This window comes from Pipistrellus hanaki (assembly GCF_964339955.1).
Source record: "Pipistrellus hanaki genome assembly, chromosome: 17".
In the NCBI taxonomy this organism is placed as follows: Eukaryota; Metazoa; Chordata; class Mammalia; order Chiroptera; family Vespertilionidae; genus Pipistrellus; species Pipistrellus hanaki.
The window spans coordinates 14,461,906-14,482,888 of record NC_140519.1 but is presented as its reverse complement, the minus strand read 5'-3'; the positions used below and the strand labels follow the sequence as shown (position 1 = coordinate 14,482,888).

General features: G+C 44.3%; 2 protein-coding genes across 2 annotated transcripts in view; both read right to left on the bottom strand.

Annotated features, from left to right (window-relative positions):
- Positions 1-17,669, bottom strand: part of LOC311612123 (uncharacterized protein C8orf89) — a 30,253-nt gene extending 12,584 nt beyond the window's left edge. Inside the window, exons 1-2 of the mRNA XM_084864900.1 lie at positions 17,590-17,669; positions 8,145-8,300 (exon numbers count right to left, since the gene is read on the bottom strand). The gene's annotated coding sequence lies outside the window, so the exon portion shown is untranslated. The remainder of the gene's footprint in view (positions 1-8,144; positions 8,301-17,589) is intronic.
- RPL7 (ribosomal protein L7) lies at positions 17,603-20,839 on the bottom strand. Its single transcript, XM_084864899.1, has 7 exons — positions 20,542-20,839; positions 19,719-19,830; positions 19,252-19,418; positions 18,572-18,709; positions 18,348-18,457; positions 17,975-18,184; positions 17,603-17,667 (listed from the first exon to the last, which is right to left on the bottom strand). The coding sequence occupies exons 1-6, from the start codon at positions 20,553-20,555 to the stop codon at positions 17,976-17,978; spliced, it is 750 nt and encodes a 249-aa protein (XP_084721025.1). The 5' UTR covers positions 20,556-20,839; the 3' UTR covers positions 17,603-17,667; position 17,975.
- Between the last annotated feature and the right edge of the window lie 144 nt (positions 20,840-20,983).

Here is a 20,983-nt window from a genome sequence, read left to right as displayed (position 1 = left end):
ATTACAAAAAAAAAAGGAATAACAGGCATCCAGATTGGAGAGGAAGAAGCAAAACTGTTCCTGTTTATAGAGGAAACAATCTTATGTGCAAGAATGCCCTAAGATTCCACCAAAACAAAAAAGTTAGAATAAAGGAATTCAGTAAAGTTGCAGGATACAAAATCAACAAACAAAAATCACTTATATTTCTATACATTAACAGCTATCTAAAAAGAAAATTAGGAAAACAATAGCATCATTTAAATATATATATATATATTTTGATTTCTGAGAGAAAGGGAAAGGGAGTGATAGAAACATCAATGATGAGAGAAAATCATTGATTTTCTCCTACATGCTACCTCCTGTACGCCCCCTTCTGGGGATCAAGCCACAACCTGGACATGTGCCCTTGACAGGAATTGAACTCAGAATCCATCCGCAAGCCGATGCTCTATCCACAGAGCCAAACCAGCTAAGGCCAATAGCATCATTTTAATAAAATACTTAGGAATAAACCTAACTAAGGAAGTAACTAGAAAGATTAACTAGAAAGACTTATACGCTGAAAAACTACAAAACACTGATGAAAGAAATTAAAGAACAAAACAAATGGAAAGATATTCCATGCTCATAGACTGAAAAACTTAATATTGTCAAAATATCCATACTACCCAAATGACCTACACATTCACTGCAATCTTTACCAAAATCCCTGTGGTACTTTTTTAAAAAAAATAGTAAAAACAATTTAAAATTCCATATGGAACCACAAAGGACCCCAGATAGCCAAAAGAATCTTGAGAAAGAAGATCAAAGCTGGAGGCAATGGACCAGCACACAGGCCCGAAACAAATCCACACATATGTAATCAACTCATCTTTGACAAGGGTGCCAAGAATACACAATAGGGTAGGGGTGTCGAACTCAATCAGAGAAGGGGCCAAAATCTAAAATCCAGCCTAAATCGCAGCCCGAATGGTTTACTGAACAGTCATAAACTGACAATGTCATAAACTGACAGCGGAGTGCAGTGATGACAGCGCGGTGTGGGCCACATTGCAAGGCCTGGCGGGCTGGATTTGGCCCGCGGGCCTTGTGTTTGACACATGTGCAATAGGGAGAGGATGGTCTCTTCAACAAATTGTGTTGAGAAAATTGGATATCCACATGCAAAATAATGAAATCGAGCCCCTTTCTTACACCATACACAAAAATAAACTCAGAGTGGATTAAAGACGTAAGCCTGAGACCCGAAACTATAAAACTCCCAGAAGTAAACATAGGGGAAAAGCTTCAAGACATTGGTTTTGGCAATGATTTTATGATTATGACACCAGAAAGCACAGGAAACAAAAGCAAAAACAGACAAGTGGGACTACATCAAGCTAAAGGCTTCTGTACAGCAAAGGAAACAGAGAGCGAAAAGGCAGCCTACAGAATGGGAGGAAATATTTGCGAATCATATATCGGATAAGGGGTTAATGACAGAAATATGTCAGGAACTCCTACCACTCCCTGGTAAACAAAACAAACTAAGAACCAATTTTAAAAATGGGTTAAAGACTTGAATAGACATTTCTCCAAAGAATGTATAAAATGGCCAATGAGCATATGAAAAGACACTCAGCATCACTAACAACCAGGGAAATGCAAATAAAAACCACAGTGTGATTATCACCTCACACCTGTTAAAATGGCTACTACAGAAAAAAAAAATTTTTTTAAGATAACAGCTCTGGTGAGGATGTAGAAAAATTGGAACCCTGAGTATTGCTGGTGGAAATACAAAATGGAAAACAGTATGGCGGTTCCTCAAAAAATTAAAAATGGAGCCAAAACCGGTTTGGTTCAGGGTGGAGCGTCAGTCTGCGGACTGAAAGGTCCCAGGTTCGATTCCGGTCAAGGGCATGTACATTGGTTTCAGGCACATCCCTGGTAGGGGGTGTGCAGGAGGAAGCTGGTTGATGTTTCTCTCTCATCGATGTTTCTAACTCTCTATCCCTCTCTCTTCCTCTCTGTGAAAAATCAATAAAATATATTTAAAAAAAAAATTAAAAATGGAACTGCCATAGGCTCCAGCAATCCTACCGCTGGGGACCTAGCCTGAAGAATTGAAGTCAGTATCTCTAAGAGGTGTTAGTATTTCCATGTTCACTGCAGCACTATTCACAATAGCCAACATGTGGAGGAAACCTCTCTCCCCCTCTCCCTGCCTCTCTCTGAAATAAAAAAAAAATATTTTTGAAAAAACAGATGAAGGGATTAAAAAAAGAGGTAGAGATCAACGTGGAATATTATTCAGCCATAAAAAAGAAGGCAATCCTGAACTACACAATACAGATGGACCTTAAGGATATCATGCCAAGTGAAATAAGATGGTCATGGAAGGACAAATACTGCCCGATTCCTCTTACATGAGGTACCTAAAATAGTCAAACTTACAAAAGCACGGGCTGGTGACTGCCAGAGGCTGGGCAGGGGGCTGGGGCTCGGGGTGGGGAGCTGCTAATTGCTGGGTATGAAGTTTCAGTGCTGTCAGATGAGTAAGTTCTAGAGATCTGTCCTGCGACATTGGACCTACAGATAGCAATACTGAATTGCACACTTAAAAATCTCATGTTGTGTTACCACAATAAAATTTAAAAATTTTAAATTTTGACTGTTATAAAGTACATTTCTGCCTTAAAAAATAATTCCTATGCTCCATGGAGTTTATAATTTCCATGGAAAATAAACATGTCCTCAAGATAGCCATTACTTTTATTCTAAACATGAACACAGAAGAACAACTAATCATGCATCCAGCTTATGGACTATATATTCAGCTCAATCATAGCTGTGAAGTGTCTATTTTGCGCAAGGCATTATTAAACTCTGAAGAGGGTACCCCACAAGCAAGGCGTGGCCCCGACTCAGGACAATGACAAGCACAGCAGTGACAATTCACCGGATGCCGTATTAGCCCATGCTCCCTGCCTGGCCTTTTATGTTCCTTTTCTCCAATCTTCACAACAAAAGGATTACAGGTACCTAGGTTCAGCTGTGCTCATTCATTCATACAAAATATTTCCCAAGGGTTGGTTCTGTGCCAGGAATTGAGCAAGGCATTGGAGAAATATGAAAAACAGAGCAATCCCTGCCCCCTGAGGAGCTCAGAGTCCAGCTGACAGACACGGAACGGGTGACACAGTGTGGAACGTGCTATAAGGAAAGACAATACAGGGTCCGAGCAGAGGAAACATGTGAAAAGATATGAAATGAGAGACAACATGGTGTGTGTGCATCCCCACAAATGGGTGGGCAGCAAGAAGTAGGGAAAGGGGAGAATGTGGGAGGAGAGAGGGAAGAAGGTGGAAGAAGAGGGAAGGAGAAGGAGGAGGGGGAAAAGAGAAGAAGAGAGAAGAAAGGAGGGGAGGCACAAAGGCTGCCTTGGAGTGGTGAGAGGTTAGCATTCAGAGCTGTGTCAAATCCTGGAGAGGTTAGCCTGGCCGTTGTGGCTCAGTGTTGAGCATCGATTTATGAACCAGGAGGTCACGGTCCAATTCCTCGTCAGGACACATGCTCAAGTGTGGGCTCCATCCCCAGTAGAGGGCATGCAGGAAGCAGCTGATCAACGATTCTCTCTCATCATTGCTGTTTCTATCTCTCCCTCTCCCTTCCTCTCTGAAATCAATTTAACAAAAAAAAAAAAAAAAGGTTTGTTTTTTTTTAATTAACAAGAAAGCCAGGAGAGGTTACTTATCAGGAAGTGAGAAATGAGATGAGAATAAAGGGGGGAAGGTCTGGACTTGGTGGTGAGATGTTGGGCCGTTTGATCTTGGGCAGTGCTGGAATTAAAGGTGAGGGTAGAAACCATATCGTTATGGGCCGGGGGGGTGAGGGGGGTAGGGAAGGAGGGTGGAGGGTGGAGGGAGAGAGGGCGGGGAGGGGGGCACATGAGGAGCATTAGGAAATGCAGGGACAGCCATAAGAGAAGAGTCACAACCTCAGCACCATGCCACGGGCCCACATGAGCGTCCCCAACGGGACCTGCCCCGTCCTCTCCTCGGAGCCACTGTCCTGTGCTCTGAGCCACCGGCTTCCTCTGCAGAGGCTCAGGGGCTCACACTGCGGCCCACTCTCCAGGGCAGCCACCTCCCTCTCCACACTGGGTCTGTCCTCCCTCCCAGCCGCTGTGGAAGAAAGCGGCTCCTTCTTTCTTTGATGCTCTCGAACTCTCTTGATTTCACAGAGTTTATTACCAAAGATGAGCAAACAAGACAACCAGAAGATCAACAACAATAATGAAAAACGACAAGTCCGAACTAAAATAGGAAGCAATTAAATCTCCAAAGTCTTAACAGATGACTAGAATCACGACCCAGACTCCCTAAGAACCTGCTTTTCATTTTCCTTGTGAAGGTGACGGTGACGGTGACCTGACCGCTTTGCTTTTGCTCCAAGGTAGGCCCTCCCTCCTTAGCAGCCTCCCCGCAGGACAGAGGGAACCGCTGGGGACCAGCAATAAATCAGGGAATCATAGCCAGTAAGGTCAACAGAAATGTTTCTTAAAATCGAATTTTTTAAAAAAAGTTCACACAATAAATACACGAGGGGTCATTACACTCTTCTCTACATTTTTGTGTATGTTTGAAATTTTCCATAATAAAAGTTAAGGGGGGGGGGGGGTAAGCTCACAGCTGCAAGAATGTACAACTTAAGGAATGTGCTGAAATAATAAAAATTTAAAAACACATAAATGTTTTTGATCTGATGTTTCCTGAAAACATGGTCCCCAACTAATTCTGTTGGAAAAAGAAAAATTAAGGACACTTTATAGGACCAAAAAAAGACTTAAAAAAAAAAACAACAAACACATGTAGAAAGAGATAATAAAAAGAACAAAGTACTTATGTTCTAAGGCAGGCCATTAAAAAACTCAAAACAAATGCTTTCTCAAGCCCTAGCCGGTTTGTTTCGGTGGAAAGAGTGTCAGCCTGCAGACTAAAGGGTACCTACCAGGTTTGATTCCGGCCAAGGGCATATGCCGGGGTTGCAGGCTCGATCCCCCAAGTAGGGGACATGCAGGAGGGAGCCAATCAATGATTCTCTCTCATCACTGATGTTTCTAATTCTCTCCCTTCCTCTCTGAAATCAATAAATATATATATTTTAAAAAAAAGAAAAAAAGAACAAATGCTTTCTCAAATTAAAGTCAGGTATTGAGATAAACTGTTTAAAACAAAGAGCTATAAAATAATTACTATATTTCAAAATAAGGGTGCATCTCAGTATTTTTGAATTAAAATATTCCAAAGATTTTAAATTTTGTTACTTTTTCACCTAGTTTAGAAGTAGAAGAAAATGCTAAATGTTTTCTAGTCATTATTTATCCATCCATTCATTTATTCACTTAACAAAAATGTGTTGAATGACAATCATATGTCACACAACAAGAATGTAAAAATGAACCAAACCAGATGGGGTCCCTGTCCTCCTGAAACTTAGGTGAGAGAGAGAGACGTTAAATAAACAGATAAATGAACAAAGTTTGTTACAGATTACAATAAAAGTCGATTCTCATTATTCAAGATCGGTAGTCTATGAAGTCAACGTTAACACTGAATTAGTGAATACTGAACTATTTATTGGTCCCCCAAGCTTTAATCCAAACTATGTGTCCCGGGACAAATCCAGCCTGCCACGTGTTTTAGATTGAACTACCGATTTAGAGGACATATAGGAGACAAAGGAGCCTACTACCTGACATCACAGAATGCGATCGACAAAATCAGAACATGCAGCCCTAGACATCGCCTATTTTTCCCCATACTGCCCTGTTCTCCCCTTACGGTTTCCACACCTTCATCTCCTTGAATATTATAAATCTAATATTTTTCCATGGTGTCCATCATTTTTTAGTTTAGGCATACAAATCTCCCATTTGCTACATCTGCCGAGTCTCCTTCCCTGTGGTTCATTTCCTTATGTAGTTTGTACGAAGTAAACGTGAGCTCATCTTTAGAAAGACTGCTATCCACAGGACTCCATGCTCCCTGAGCCACAGAAACTTTGCTGCAGAGGGGTTTTCCACTCGCCTCCGCCTGGACCCGGGTGTGAGAGGTGCCAGACAGGTTAACATGTCCATTTCTTGGACTGTGATCCCTTAACCATGAAGGAATATGGATTCAGGCCTCAGACTTGTGGTGCACAGGATGTGAGGCTCCGTCTGGTAGCTGACTCTTTTCCTAGTTCAAGTGGATGGCCAGCTTCCTTGCGGCCTCCTCAGACCAACGGGGGGCATTTTTCTGGTTATCATCTCAGCGTCAAGGTTCTTGTGGCTGGTTGTAGTTTTCAAAGAAGGCACTGATACACGTCCACCCCCACATGTTCTTCCTTCAGGGTAATGTCGACACTCCTCCTTCGAGAGGTGAAATCTGTCTCTCCTCCTTGGTCAATACGATGCGGTCGAAGTGCCTGTGTGATTGCCAAGGCGAGTTCATAAAACGTGGCGCTCTCTCTCGGAATCCTCACCTTTGCAACCCAGCCACCACACCGTGAGGAAGCCAGCGGGCAGGAAGAGGCCCCGGCGAGGGGCTCAGCCCACAGACAGCACCAACCACAGACACGGGAGTGAACAAGCCCCAAGTCTTCCAGTCCTCCACCGGAGGCCCAGACGAGGGAGGCAGAGCCATGCTGACCATGCTGTGCGCTGTCCGAATTCCTGACCCGCAGAACCATGAGCACAGGCAGTGGCTGTTTCCCACCTCTACGTTCTGGAGGAATTTGTGATGCGGTCACAGTAATGGGAACAGCATTCCTTTGTGATTTCCAGCTTTCGGCAGATGCTCAGCAGTGGCTTCCCACGTGAACATGCCTTCATCTATGGCACCTGGGCAATTCTTTCTCTTGCTTCCTAGCCCAGCCACATATCCATACGTTACCTCATTATATTTACCCACACTGCAGATATAAGGAGGCGGGATGGAGTCTTCTTCATGTCAGCTCACTGCCCAGAAGCTCCCAGAATAATTTTTCAAATGAAGACATAAAGAACTAAAGAATTTATTTTATGTACAAGTATACTTAGGAATAAAAATTAAAATGAACCCTATAGAGAGTATATTTTTTAAAGAATAGATAACTTGTTACAGAAAAAAAAAAAAGAATTGGTCAATAAAATTCATCCTCACTAGTACTCCAATAAAAGCAATATAATGAGCTATAACTTGCCAAATGAATAGCAAGAATTTTTCTTTACTACTTAACAGTGTAAGACAGGTTTCAAGGAACTAGGCACTCTCATAGGCTTCAGTATATGCATTTTTTAATCTTCGCCCAAGGAGTGAGAATACTTTTTCCATTGATTTTTAGAGTGGAAGGGAGGGGGGAAGAAGATGGGAGAGAAGCATCGATGTGAGAAAGACACATTGGTTGGTTGCCTCCCACATGTGCCCAACTGGAGGTGGGGATCAAACCTGCAACCCAGATATGTGCCCTTGAATGGGAAACAACCCTGCCCAGAACGACACTCTAACCACTGAGCATGCCAGATCAGGGCTAGTAAATACATTTTTATAGCGTTTCCAGATATGCCCTTAAAATTTTATGTACATTTGACCCAGCAACTCACTCCCAGGAATTTATCCTAAAGGAATAATCACTGATACACACAAATATTTATCTTCAAGAATGTCAAATTCTGTGTTTTTATAATAAAAAAAGCCAGTCATTGTGCTAACAGGGGTCTTCAAACTACGGCCCGCGGGCCACATGCAGCCCACAGAGGAGTCTGATCCGGCCCGCCAGGTTTTTTGGGCAGTGAGCGCAGCCGAGGTGTTACAGTAGGAATTAGTAGTTCATATAGTCCGGCCCTCCAGCTCTCTGAGGGACCGCAATCTGGCCCCCACTTTAAAAAGTTTGAGGACCCCTGTGCTAGAAGCTGAAATAAAAAAAATGATGAAGATGCGAAAGCCTACAGGGTATGGAGGGGAACAAAGTAAATGACGACAGTTCGTTGTGGGAACCATTCACGGTAAAGCTGTGGTACCACAGAGCCTGTGCTCACCTAACCGGGTATGCACGTAGGAGAGTTTTGCTTCTGATTTTGAGCAAGGGTGTCAAGCTAAGCCCCCCAGGGTTTAAGAAGAAATGAACCGTGGCAGAGCAGGCTGCATGCCTACCAGAGTTCTTGCTCCTCCGGAGAACAGAACTGCTCCTGGGAAGCGGCTGCCTCCCTGAGGGGGTGTGAGAGAATGCGAGCCTCCTTTGGGCAGGAAGCTTTTAGGAAGCAGGTCTGCTTTCTCCACGCCTTTTCCTTCCCTTCCTGCTGGCTGCAACTAGACAAGAGCAAAGCGCTGGTGAGTGGCAGAGCCCGGATTCCGTTACCTATCGGAAGAAAGCAGCCCACTGATCAGTAACGCCAGGCCCTCTAGGAGCATCATTTTGTTTAACGTCGTTCTGTGTGCTCGCTTCAGGGGCATATTTACCAAAATTGGAATGATACAGAGAAGATTAGCGTGGCCCCTGCACAAGGATGACACCCCAATTTTGAAGTGTTCCGTATCTTTTTTTGGGAAAAAGTGGCAGTTATACCATATATGAAAAAAAACAACTCAATTCTGGCTGGGGCCACTGTCTGCTTGGGGTTTGCATGTTTTCCCCATGTATGCTTGGGTTTTCTCTATGTCTTTCATGTTCCTCCCACATCCCAAAGATGTGCACGTGAGATAAATTGTATGTTAAATCGCTAAAATGTTGAGGTCTGTTCTATAGCTAACAATACACTAATACATGCAAACTTTTATTCCCAAATGAATGGATTAGCTCACCTAACTCAGTGAAATATATTCACTAAGCATGCAGTGTGTGATATATTCACTAAGCATGTACTACGTGCACGTGAGTGTGCCAGGTGCTTGACAAATACAAAGATAAACTAAACAGAGATCCTGCCTTCAAGAATTTCCTGTCCTTAAAGGAAAAACAATAGTCATCCATTCAGCTACAACATGAAGCGAAGTGTGAAATCACAGCCCGAGGGGTGATATATACGTATGTAACTCCTCATATTAGAGAGTTAAAAGACAGGAGATATGACCTTCACGAGGAGGTTCAAGAAAGACTTAGGAGATACTAGAAAGTGGCATTTGTAAAATTCTGACAGGCAGAAGTGTGGGTAATGACATTCCTGGAAATATACAGGTGTGAAAAGATGGATGGGAAACGGAGGTTTAGGTAAAGGCACCCTGAGAAACAATGGAATGATAGACAGGGAGAGCACGGACACACCCAAATGCCTCTGTGCTTTCTTCCTGGAGCAATGGGAGGGCACAGAGGGTCTTGCCCTGAGCGGTGGCAGAGGCGAGAGAGTTAATACAACAGCCCAGGGTGCGTACATTAGCAGCAGTGAGAGTGCACGATTAAACTCTCTTGTCTAGAGAGTTTATGAGGTTCAGCAAAGAACAGGGGTTTAAGGTGATGGAGGCTATGAACTAGGTTGACTAAGAATTATGGAACCATGAATTAAATTCAAAGAGAAAGAGCTGGCCCGGGGGTGGAGGGCAAGGAACTGTTTTAGAGACCAGGAGGCTAGAACTTCCAGGTAAAGCTCTAACCGGGGTCTAAGCTACGGGAGTTGAAGACTATAGGTTTGGCTGGGAGATGAATAATTTACAGGTGAGAATTGAGGCCGGAGACTGGATTAAAGTTGTCAAGGAGATTTGAGAGAGAGAAGAAAGCCAGATTCCCTCAAAATATACACCAGGCAGGAAGATGAAGAACAGGCAGAGACGTGACTGGAGAGGCAGAGGACACAGAGGAATCAGAATCACAGGAAGCTGTGGACCATGTCCAATTTGACAGAAGTAGAGAAAAGAACTATCAGTAACTCCATAACATCAAATGCACAATCTCATTTAATCCTCCAACAACTCAATGAGACAATCCCATTACTGACCCAACAAAGAACACAGCATTGGAATAAAATGAACTTGGATTCTAATCTTGACTCTGCCCTTTAATAGCTGCGTAACTATACGACCATGAATAACAGTGCCTGTGATTTTCATTGTATTAATGAGGATTAACTGCCACACACACACACACACACACACACACACACACACTCCACCCTGACTCGTGCCTCCTCGCCGGCCAGGATTAATTTTAAAATGCGTGGAAAGAGTTCAAAGCCGCACTGGACATGTAATAAACACTCAGCAAGTGAAAGCTATTGTTTTGCTTTAAAATAATGATAAACAGCTTTTCTGAACACAGCCTGCTGATGGAAACTTTTAGGGCAAGATTCCACCAACTTTTTCCGCACCAACATTTTTTAATGTATTGATACATATACCTGACCCAGCAATTCTGCTTCAAGAAATTAACTTTGTAGGACTATTCCCAAGTATAAGAATGTTCATTGTAATAAGGAAAAGTTGAAACCAATCTTAATGCAAGATAGATTGATTATAATATATCTATACCACATGATCACACATCTAGCTATATGATACATCTATGAAATATTCAATGCAGACATATATAAATGATATGATAGGCATTTGCCATATCCTCAAGTGAAAAAAGTTAATTTCGCAAAGGAATCCACACATGATTCCTTCGGCTCCCAAAAAAAAATTGGAGCCGAAACCGGTTTGGCTCAGTGGTAGAGCGTCGATCTGCAAACTGAAAGGTCCCAGGTTCGATTCCAGTCAAGGGCATGTACATTGGTTGCGGGCACATCCCCAGTAGGGGGTTTGCAAGAGGCAGCTGGTCGATGTTTCTCTCTCATTGACGTTTCTAGCTCTCTATCTCTCTCCCTTCCTCCTCTCTGTAAAATATCAATAAAATATATTAAAAACAAAAAAATTGGGGAAAAAAGTATGGCTAAACACCAAGTTAACTCTAAGAAGTGTTAGAAAGTAGAAAGAGCTTTCACCACAAACTCTATATACTTCTGTGCTGTTCAAATTAGCAACACTGATGTATTACGATGCACTTTCAAAAATGTAGGAACTTAAAATAGGAAATGTCAGGAGTATTTTTGAAGGAAAGCCACTGTAACTGGAGGTTTACCTCACCCTTAGCAATGTGGGTAGAGTCAGTAAGATGAAGACCAAGGGTTGCAGAGGGTAAGTCAGGAAGAGGACGGGCACACAATGCCCAGGAACGGGTGCAAAGCTGCGTTTGTCTAGAGAGGCTCCAGTTTTCAGGTCTCCTCCCAACGAGGTTGTAGGGGAAAGGACCGGGCATCACACAAACCTTTTCCAGCATTTTCAGCCCCGCATGAAAACAGTCATCAGCTCAAATTACAAGTAAATCGGAAATGGTACCAAGCAAAATCAGCAATGAAAATGGGCCAGAGCTATCTAATGAACACAACCAGAATCCCAAACCTGCTCCATCCACGTGCGGTGGTGGGCAGGAGACACGCACCCGTGCACCGCGTGTGTCTGCCGGCAGGATGGCTGAGGGTGCTGGTCTGTTCCAAAGGGGGAGGGGTGGTGGTGGTGGAGGGTTGGGGCGCAAAAGTTCAGATCGGGTGGTGGTCCTCCCTGGATTCTCTCCCACCTCAGCCCCGCTTCCCCGGCCTCCCCGCCGCCAGGTCCCCAGGAAAAGAACACTTGGGGTGACCTTGCCAGGCTGACTCTCCCTTCCCGGGAGGAGGCCGGGGCAGCCCACACTCACTGTCCCAGCAGCTCCGTGGTGCGGTGAAGGGGCGTTCTCCCCTGCTGGGCCCAGGGTGGTGGCACCCAGACCTGAGTCTCGGGCATTGGGGGCAGCGGGCAGCTCGGGCAGGACACTGCGGGGCTGGGCGGCCTGGGCCGCTGCAAGCTAGCTGGATGGCCGGTCTCGGGGCGAACATGCTGGGCTGCCGGCGGCCGCGCCCGCAGCGGCCCCCCGGCGGAGGCTGCGGCCCAGCCCGCCAGGCGTCCCCGTTGCCAGGCGCCTGGAGCTTCCGGCTGCCCTCCCCGCTGTCGCCCGCCGCCATCCCCACCGCCTCTCCGGAAGGAAACCGAGCCAGGAGGGGGCTTGGGCAGCTAGGAGAAACCCTACCCCACCCCGGGATCACAGATCAAGGGTCAGAGTGGGGGGACGGCGGCGAAACGAGGCTGGTGAACGGATCAGTCCTGAAACAAGGTCACAGGGGCAGGAAAAGTGCACCCGGCTGCAGGGTGGGCGGCGGGCGGCTGGGCAAGGCTGGCGAGGTGCAGACCCAAGTTGCATTTTTAAGATTCAAACCACCAGGGTCCCCGAGTACTGCTGAGCCTGGACCTTTCCAACATCCCAGTAATACCTGACCAGTCCTGTCTTAGGTAAGCGGCAGAATCAGGCGGCTACCCCTCCCCCCTCGGCCGGGGTTCCGTGTTCTATGCTTCCTTTGTCTGGGTTCCTTGGTGAAGGCCTGGAGATGTGTCCTCTCCCTGCAGGGAAGCCAGCCTAGCGCCCCGACCTGCACTGGGTCTTAGCGATACTCTTGACCCCACTCTAAGGCTGCACATTTAGCCCTGGTAATGTGGTTCCAGGTCCCACAAATTCCTTACACTGCTCTCAAACCCCCTTTTCCGTTTTCACTAAGCTTGACACGAACCACTCCGAGTTTCCCCTGGTTAAGAAAACCAACTCAAATTAGACCTGGAACCTAACACTAGCCCCAGCACTCAATGTAGTTGTGTGATTGGGGGTGGGGAGAGGTAGGTGGTTAACTCATCCAGAAAATTGGGATAATGGTATATTTACTAGGGCAGTGGTCGGCAAACTCATTAGTCAACAGAGCCAAATATCAACAGTACAACCATTGAGATTTCTTTTGAGAGCCAAGTTTTTTAAACTTACACTTCTTCTAACACCACTTCTTCAAAATACTAGCCCAGGCAGTGGTATTTTGTGGAAGAGCCACACTCAGGGGACCAAAGAGCTGCATGTGGCTCTCGAGCCGCAGTTTGCCTACCACTGACCTAGAGGAATAGGCTGCACATGGAGAACTTCCACAGAAAAGTCTGGGACAAAAACCAATTAATAACTCAGTTCTGGGGCTGCACGCAAAAGTTATGTGCATTAATTGGACACTACACTCAACTAGCGATCAAAGGTTTAACTGGCTGCTTTTGAGTCTTGCTATCACATCCTCTTGGCTATCACCACCCCTCCCCCCAGCTCTGTGCCAACTCCAGGCCTGGCTCCTATCGTTTTATAACCAGGCACCCAAATCCTACCAACCTGTGCGAAACTTCCCAATCCTCACAGTGGAACCATCTTCATATTCTCCTAACATGTTGTTCTATTTGCACATACTGTTATCCCTAGACCACTGGGGATAGGGGCTTAAGCACAAGGAACAACAGCCTGTAATTATTGGGAGAGTCTAGGTCAGTGGTCGGCAAACTCATGAGTCACCAGAGCTGCAGTTTGCAGACCTCTGCCCTAGACAATAAAACTCATCCATCCACAATCCAGCCCCCCCTCTTCACCATTCCCCATCCGAACACCCAAGGACTGCATGTGCCAACTGGAGATACACCATTTCAAACAGCGATTGCCCTTTAAGAAGGTTGAGTAACTGAAAGCTGCAACCGGCTCGGGATGCACCAGGCACTGTTGTAAGTACTGGACCACAGAAGGTGATGACTCAAAGACCTGGAGAAAGTTCTATCAGATAGGAAGAGATGCTATGAAGAAAAAAATTATATGAAGAGGTGTGTCAGAGAAGACCTTTTACCCAAATGAAAAAAGCCAAGTACACAGATCTGAGGGCAGTGTTCCAGAAACAAGACTGCAAGTGCCAAGACCCTGCGTTAGAAACTTCTCATTTATGAGGAACAAGAAAAAAATATATCTGGGAGTCATGTGTCCCTATGCAGGGACTTTGCAGATGTTCCAGAATTAAGGTATTTGAGATGGGAAGACTACCCTGGATTACCTGGGTAGCCCAATGTAATAACCAGGGCCCCTTAAGAGGGAGGCAGGAGGAGCAGAGCCAGAGATGATGGGAAGATGGAAGAGCCTCCAGAAAGCAGGTCTGACGATTTGCTTTAGCCAAGTGAACCAGATTTTGGATTTCTGATTTCCAAAACTGTTCAAGACAACAGATCTATGGTTTAAGTAACTTATGTGATCTGTTACCACAGCAATAGTAAACATACACAGTGCCTACATGGAGACATGCAGGTTCAATTCTATACCGCCACAATGAAGCCAGTCATAATCTTTGCTAAAGAGCCTTGCCACATCTGTGAAATGCTATTAAAATGAGGTATGCTGTGTATGTTACATGTGCAATAAAAAGACTAGCCTTAGAGGGATGGATGCCTCCCAAGAGAATGGAGGCACAGGTATAATAATATTTTGTCCAGTTTGATACCAAACCTGTAAAGGAAAACGGGGGTGCGTGGGGGGCGGGGCAGAAAGTTGTCAATGGTCAAAGGGATTATTTTGAGGACTCCCTGAAAGTGGTCCTCAAAGACCCCAAGAAACTGTCACTTTCTAGTGGTCCCGGAGCACATACATCTCCGTATGTTTCCTCTCTCTTGCCCATTTCTTTCACAGGGAACAGAGCCTTATTTTCATTTGTATGCCCCTAATTAAGTACTCAAATTTTACAATGAAAGTTTACTTGACACCGCTCTAAGCATTTTACTTGACCCGACACATTTAATCCTGAAAATCCTATGAAGCCAGGTACCACTGCTTTCCCCATTTTGCCGATAAGGAAAGGTTAAATAATTAAACTAGTAAGCAGTTTGGCTCCAAAGCCAGCACTCTTGATCCAGCCTACTAGAGGTAAGCAATGAGAGGTAACTTCGGCTAAAGGTCAGTAAGAGCAAAAGATGACACTTTCTAAATACAGGGGCAGCTAGAGACCTAACAAAGCCAGCACTTCAAAGGGTACAAATGGAAATGCACATGAGTTAGTAGTAGACTTTCTTCCTTTTAGGAGAGGTGAGCTAAGTAAAATAAGGTATTAACCTGAAATTAAATAGGTTTTAATAGTTCACAAAACACTTCCCTATCCATTAGTCTTCACAATTCTGTGATGAAGGTAGACCCACTGTCCTGTTTTTATCAACAGGAAACTGACAGCTTCAGTGTCACCTGGCAGCATGTCTACCTCCTTTCCATATCTTCTCTGGAACTCCTACTAGATTCCTTCATTCAGAAGCAATCCTAATCCAGATGTCCCCAACTCCTCTCCACTCACAAACACTTCCCTATTCTTTGGCCACACTTGGGAAATAATTTACAGGATTAAAAATGGAAACGTATCTACAAAGGACAGATACAGCCCAGTCCACTTCTTTACCCTAGATACTCTGAGAATTTCCTAGCCCTCACCAGCTTCAAAAGCTGTGCTGCTTTGGGTGGTGATGCATGTAAGTTTAGGAATCCTAACAATCCAATGGCTGTCCACCGCAGGCAAGATTGAGCGCTTGCGGTCAGGGGCCTTTTGTCCTTAGTTTTGCTTTCTATGATTTCAGTTCAAATTTATGAAAATCCCAGAATTAAAACAGGTTTCAAATTGCACTGCATCATGAATAGTGATGAAATTCCTTGCCCAGGCCTGGTGGTGATAATCCCTTTGTCTAGTGTCTCCATGCTGTACACACTCCTTGCTTGTTAGGCATTTAAGTTTTCTCAGATTGACTGCCCCAGTACTGCAGAGCTGGTGTTCAAGTAATCACCATTTTAAAGCCACATTCACATAACTTACTACAATATGGTGATAATTATTCTATTTATTATTGTTAACCTCTCATTGTGCCTAATTTATAAATTAAACTTTATCAATGGTATATACGTATAAGGAAAAATAGCATATATGGGGCTTGGTACTATCCAGTTTTAGGCATCCACTGGGAGTCTTATCCCCTGTGGCAAGGGAACTACCATATCTAACCAATTTTACCATAAAAATAATTTAAAAAAAGGCGCCCTAGCTGGCTCAGCTGTGATTAGAGAGGGCATCAGCCTGTGGACTTAAGGGTCTCAGGTTCAATCCCCAGCCCCAAGGAAGCACATGCAAGAGGTGACCAGTCCATGTCTCTCCCCGTCTACTCTCTCTAAAAATATCCTCAGGTGAAGATTAAAAAAACAAAAAACAAACTGTGCCATCACCTATATATAAAGTGCCACTTCTATTTATTACTATCCCAATTCCTCCAACATTTACTATCCCATGCCTAAGTAGTTAGCATATGCCATCTGTACAACTTTATTACAATAATGCGGTTTTTTCTTCAGAGCCACTTTCTACCTTTCAGGACACTGGACGAGCAAAGGCTGGGGGGTTGGGACTCTATCTACTTAAGCAGCAAAACAAAATGGTCATTTCTAAACTCAGACTCTTAGGCATCACCTAAATTAATGTACATTGGTTTTTCTCATTGACCCTAAATTCACTAGTCCAGAGATACAGCTTCCAAGACCAAAGAATTTAAAGAAATTCTTAAATGTATTTATCTAGGAACTTTCAAATACTAAAAAGTAACAATTCTGATGCAAAAGTGTCACAACAGGGTATGTGTTTCATATACATCATAGTCTTGGCACATCAATGAGATTACAAAAACTGTAACTTTTATTATATGTATTTCATGTTGCACTCTACACTTATAACTGTCAGTTCATTAACCAGATAAGATGATACATAAATCATAGAGGAATGTTTCTTATAAATACCCAAACTTCCCAGCTCGCGTGGCTCAATGGCTGAGCTTCAATTCCTGGTCAGCACACATGCCCAGGTTGTGGTCTCCATCCCCAGCTTGGGGCCTGCAGGAAGCAGCCAGGCAATGATTCTCTCATCATTGATATTTCTCTCTCAAATATTTTGGAGAAAAAAATAAATACATAAAATACCAACACTTATCATTTAAAGCTATATTCCCTAGTTTCACTAACAGTGCTTTAGGTGCTTCAAAATAACTATTATCAATAGACACTAATTTCAATAGACACTAATTTCATTTGTTCCTTCATAATATATACACTATATAATTTTTTAAATGTTAATCCTCACCAGAGGATATTTTCTCATTGACTTTAGGGAGAGTGGAATTGAGAGGGAAAGAAACACTGATGTGAGAGAAACACATCAACTGGTTGCCTCCTGCACAAGCCCAGACCATGGCCCAGGTTGGGGAGGAACCTGCAACCAAGGTACATGCCCTTAACCAGAATCAAACCTGAGACCCTTTAATCCGAAGGCAGACACTATCCACCGACACAATACATGTAATGAAAAACTTAATGACATATGGAGAAAAGATACGAAACAAAAAAAAACACAAAGGAAAACACATTTACAGAATACTTTATAGGCAAGCCAAAGCCCGAGAAAACGGAATTTCAGCAATATTTTAATATAAACTGCTTTTATTACACCTTTCCTATAAATCAGGCACAAAGGCCTGGGTAGTAAACCTTCTCAGTAAACTAGTTTTGGCAAACTCAATAGTAAAAAATTAAGATGCCTCTTTTGCACAGAAAAGTGTTTTTCACAAGTAACAAATGGAACCTTAGTTTTGGATGCAATGGCTATTGATTTGGCTTAACTTTATCAAGTACTAAAGTTTGCTGATAGCTAAGAGACAGTGGAGGTGAGGCAGGCTAACAAAAAAAACTCACCAAGACAACAATATGCTTCAATTTTGAAGAACTCAGTTTATTAACTGACCAGATTACAAAAATAACCATAGTAGATACCTGAAAGGGAAAAACAGAAACAAAAAACCATTAAAGAAACCACCTCAATAGCTAGGAATTAACAAAAACCAGTAAGTTATTAAAGTACCAATTCACTGTCCATTTTTAAGTAGAAAAAAAAAAAAAATCACTAACAGATCTTCCCCCCTTCATAAACATCCTCAAAAGGGAGTAACCAAACCAACTGTAGCCCCACTAAATATATTAGAACTCAAACCAAACCCTCATCAACATTCAGTAGGAAAAGAATGAGACTGTAACCCATTTACTCGAGCATTAAGTAAACGGCTCTCGAGTAGATGCTCACCTTAGTTCATCCTTCTAATAAGCCTGTTGATCTGGTCTTCCCTGTTGCCAGCATCTCCACCTTCTACGAAATGGGTGGTCTTCTTCTTCATGCCACCCCGAGGAGAGGATAACTTGAAGGGCCACAGGAAGTTGTTCACTTCTTTGAAGTGCTTTCCAACAGTGTAGATCTCATGGATCAGATCTTCCATGCAGATAATGCCAAATTTACCTGAACATTTTAAGGGTAAGATAACAATTGTTACTTGAACAAACACAATTATAGGCTGTAATATAGTTAAATCAAGAGTAAAAAGAGGAAAACGCAAGGCCACAAGATACCAGAAAATAATAACTCTAATAAGCAAACTTTCCTCCAAAGAAGCAGAACCTACCAAGAGATCGAGCAATCAATGCGTTATCTGTCAGGGCAATTCGTTTTTTGTTGATTTTGCCATAACCACGCTTGTAGATCAATTCATTCACCGACTTCAGATTTGGGTACCTGAAATATGAAAGCAGACATAAATGACCAAAGAATGAGGTTACTGCTGTCAAAACACCTAATATGGATCTTGCTAACATAACCAACAGAAACCAAAGGAGAAGGCAGACTTACCCCCACGCAATGTAAGGCTCCACAATCCTCAGCATGTTGATGGAGGCCTTGTTGAGCTTGACAAAGGTGCCGTTGAAGATCTGGCGAAGGCGGAGAAGCTGCAGCACCTTTCGGACCTTTGGGCTCACACCATTGATACTGCAGTGAAAAGACCGACAATGTCTCTGGGCTTTTCACAGGAGTTTTTATTAATGAAGGGCAGGAAACCATTACAATTTTGGACACCACAAGTCCACCTACATAGACAGGAATCCTCTCCTGTTAATTTAGCTAAATTTGTCTTATCACCTCTCCCAACTTGCCCCCTCCCCAAGTAAACTGCCTTTGGACATATACCTATGACACTTAAACTCCCTCCAACCCTCCCCCCACTCGCCAATTCTGTAAACACCTCTGTCCTAACACTCCAGGAGGCTATACTTGAACTACTTTTCATCTCCAGGACCCTGGACTCAAGCCCAGTGCTCAATTAGAGAATGGATAAGGACTTTAGGGCACAGGTCTCACAGCTAAACCATTAAAATAATCCCTTGTTCAAGCTACTCCCAAAATAATGTTATTCCAGAAACAACGCCTCCAGAAGTAATGTTCCATTTTTCCGAGATCGCAGTTTTCCCCTTCAAAACCAGACTGCAGCAAAAGTAAATAAACACAAAACAAAACACCCATGAACTGATTACCCTCTGATCCTGATGACAAACGCCAATTTGGGTTCGGCAGGTACGTAGAAATTGCCGGCCTTTCTTGCCATCCTAGCCATGCGAATCTCCGTCCTGTACATCTGCCTGTATTCCTTGTGATAGTGCTTCGCTTTCTCATAGATGAGCTTCCTTCTTGCCTTTCGAAGCTGAAAAACAAGAATTATTCATCCGATTTTTAGCTCCCAACAAAATGACCAAGACAAGACCAGTTCTGAAGAAAACCGGATCCTCCCTTGAAACTTCTTCCCCTTCTTGCCAGTTTGCAGTAACGTTCCCAAAAGCAGATGCCACCTTCACCTGTGATGTCACTTTGAGGCGCTAAGCTCACCCTCCCTGGTAGGCCAGGTCAAGTAAACCAATCTTGCCAAGAACATCCTCCTAGCTGGCCACCCCAAAGCCTCTTTTTACACGGTGTCTTAAAAAGAAAGATAGAAAGGTTTACTTACCATCTTTTGGGCAAACTTCTTTCTCAGGCGCTTGATCTTCAGCTCTGCGAAATTCCTTCGCTTTTTCTTGAGGGTTTCTGGCACAGCAGGAACCTTCTTCTTCTTCTTCTCTCTGGCATTAGCAAGCATGAACAGTTCTTAAAGCTTACAGCCCCGCCGTGCGCCCATTACCGAGCACTTAACACAACCACCGTCCCTGGCTCTCACGTGTGTCCCTTCAGCTGCTCTCAGCTGCGATGGGCCCAGACGGAGATCTTAGGCCATGTCTACGCTATTAGTACCTTTAACACGGAAATTCACGTCTAATCCACGCCCGGCCCCAGCCTCGCACAACAAAAATATCCACAGCAGAGTTAACAAAAGACAAGGATCCCTAGACTGTTAACGAGAGCTTAGGCTCCTCAACAAATAACCACAGGGGGGAAAAAAAATGCCATCACCCGGCTCAGGCCTCAAGCGCCACATGCTGAAAGCAAAGGGCTGACGGCAGGGACGCCTATCCTAGATCGAGAACCAGACAAGGACGAACCCGATGGAGAGGTTCGGTGCCTCCCTCACAAAACGGAGGGGTGGACAACCGGCCGAGGCCGCACATATTCAGCTCTCACACTTCGCCTGGTTCCCAACAACTCCAAAACCTCCGCCCCACGGCTGCCTGCATAACCCTGCCGGCCGGCGGCCTCCGCCAATGTCACAAAACGTCACAAACACACAGGTAAGCAGACAAAGGTACAGGGTACAGGTGGGCCGGGGGAAAGGGAGACAAAGGGTCTCTGGTTTCGGGGATGGAAGGGGATTCTGGAGGAGAGGAAGAGCCACTTACTCTGCACCCTCCATGGTTCCAGCCGGAAAAGAGGAAGGTGGCGCATGCGCACTGTTCACTTAAAGGCGACGCGTGAAAAGCCCCAGGACTCATAGGTGTCCCAGGATAAGCCAGAAAAGAACTCAGAACTGAGAGAACACGCCCTGCAAACGCAAAAATTAAGACATTCCTGATTCAGTCTCTTAGGGTCAAGTTTAGGATACAATTTGTATGGGGGAAAATCTGTATCGATTAAACTCTTTTAATTCATATGAGAGCAAGGAGTGCTGACACCTTGACTAGTCCCTTAGGGTGCGTTAACTCGGTACGGGTCGAATTCCACCCAGTAATGAATGCAAATGACACGCCACGGGTACGAACTACAAATCCCAGCATGCATCAGTCCCACTGCCTGCCCGGCGGGCGGGCAGGCGACGTTTGGCGAGGACTGCAGGCAGCCACC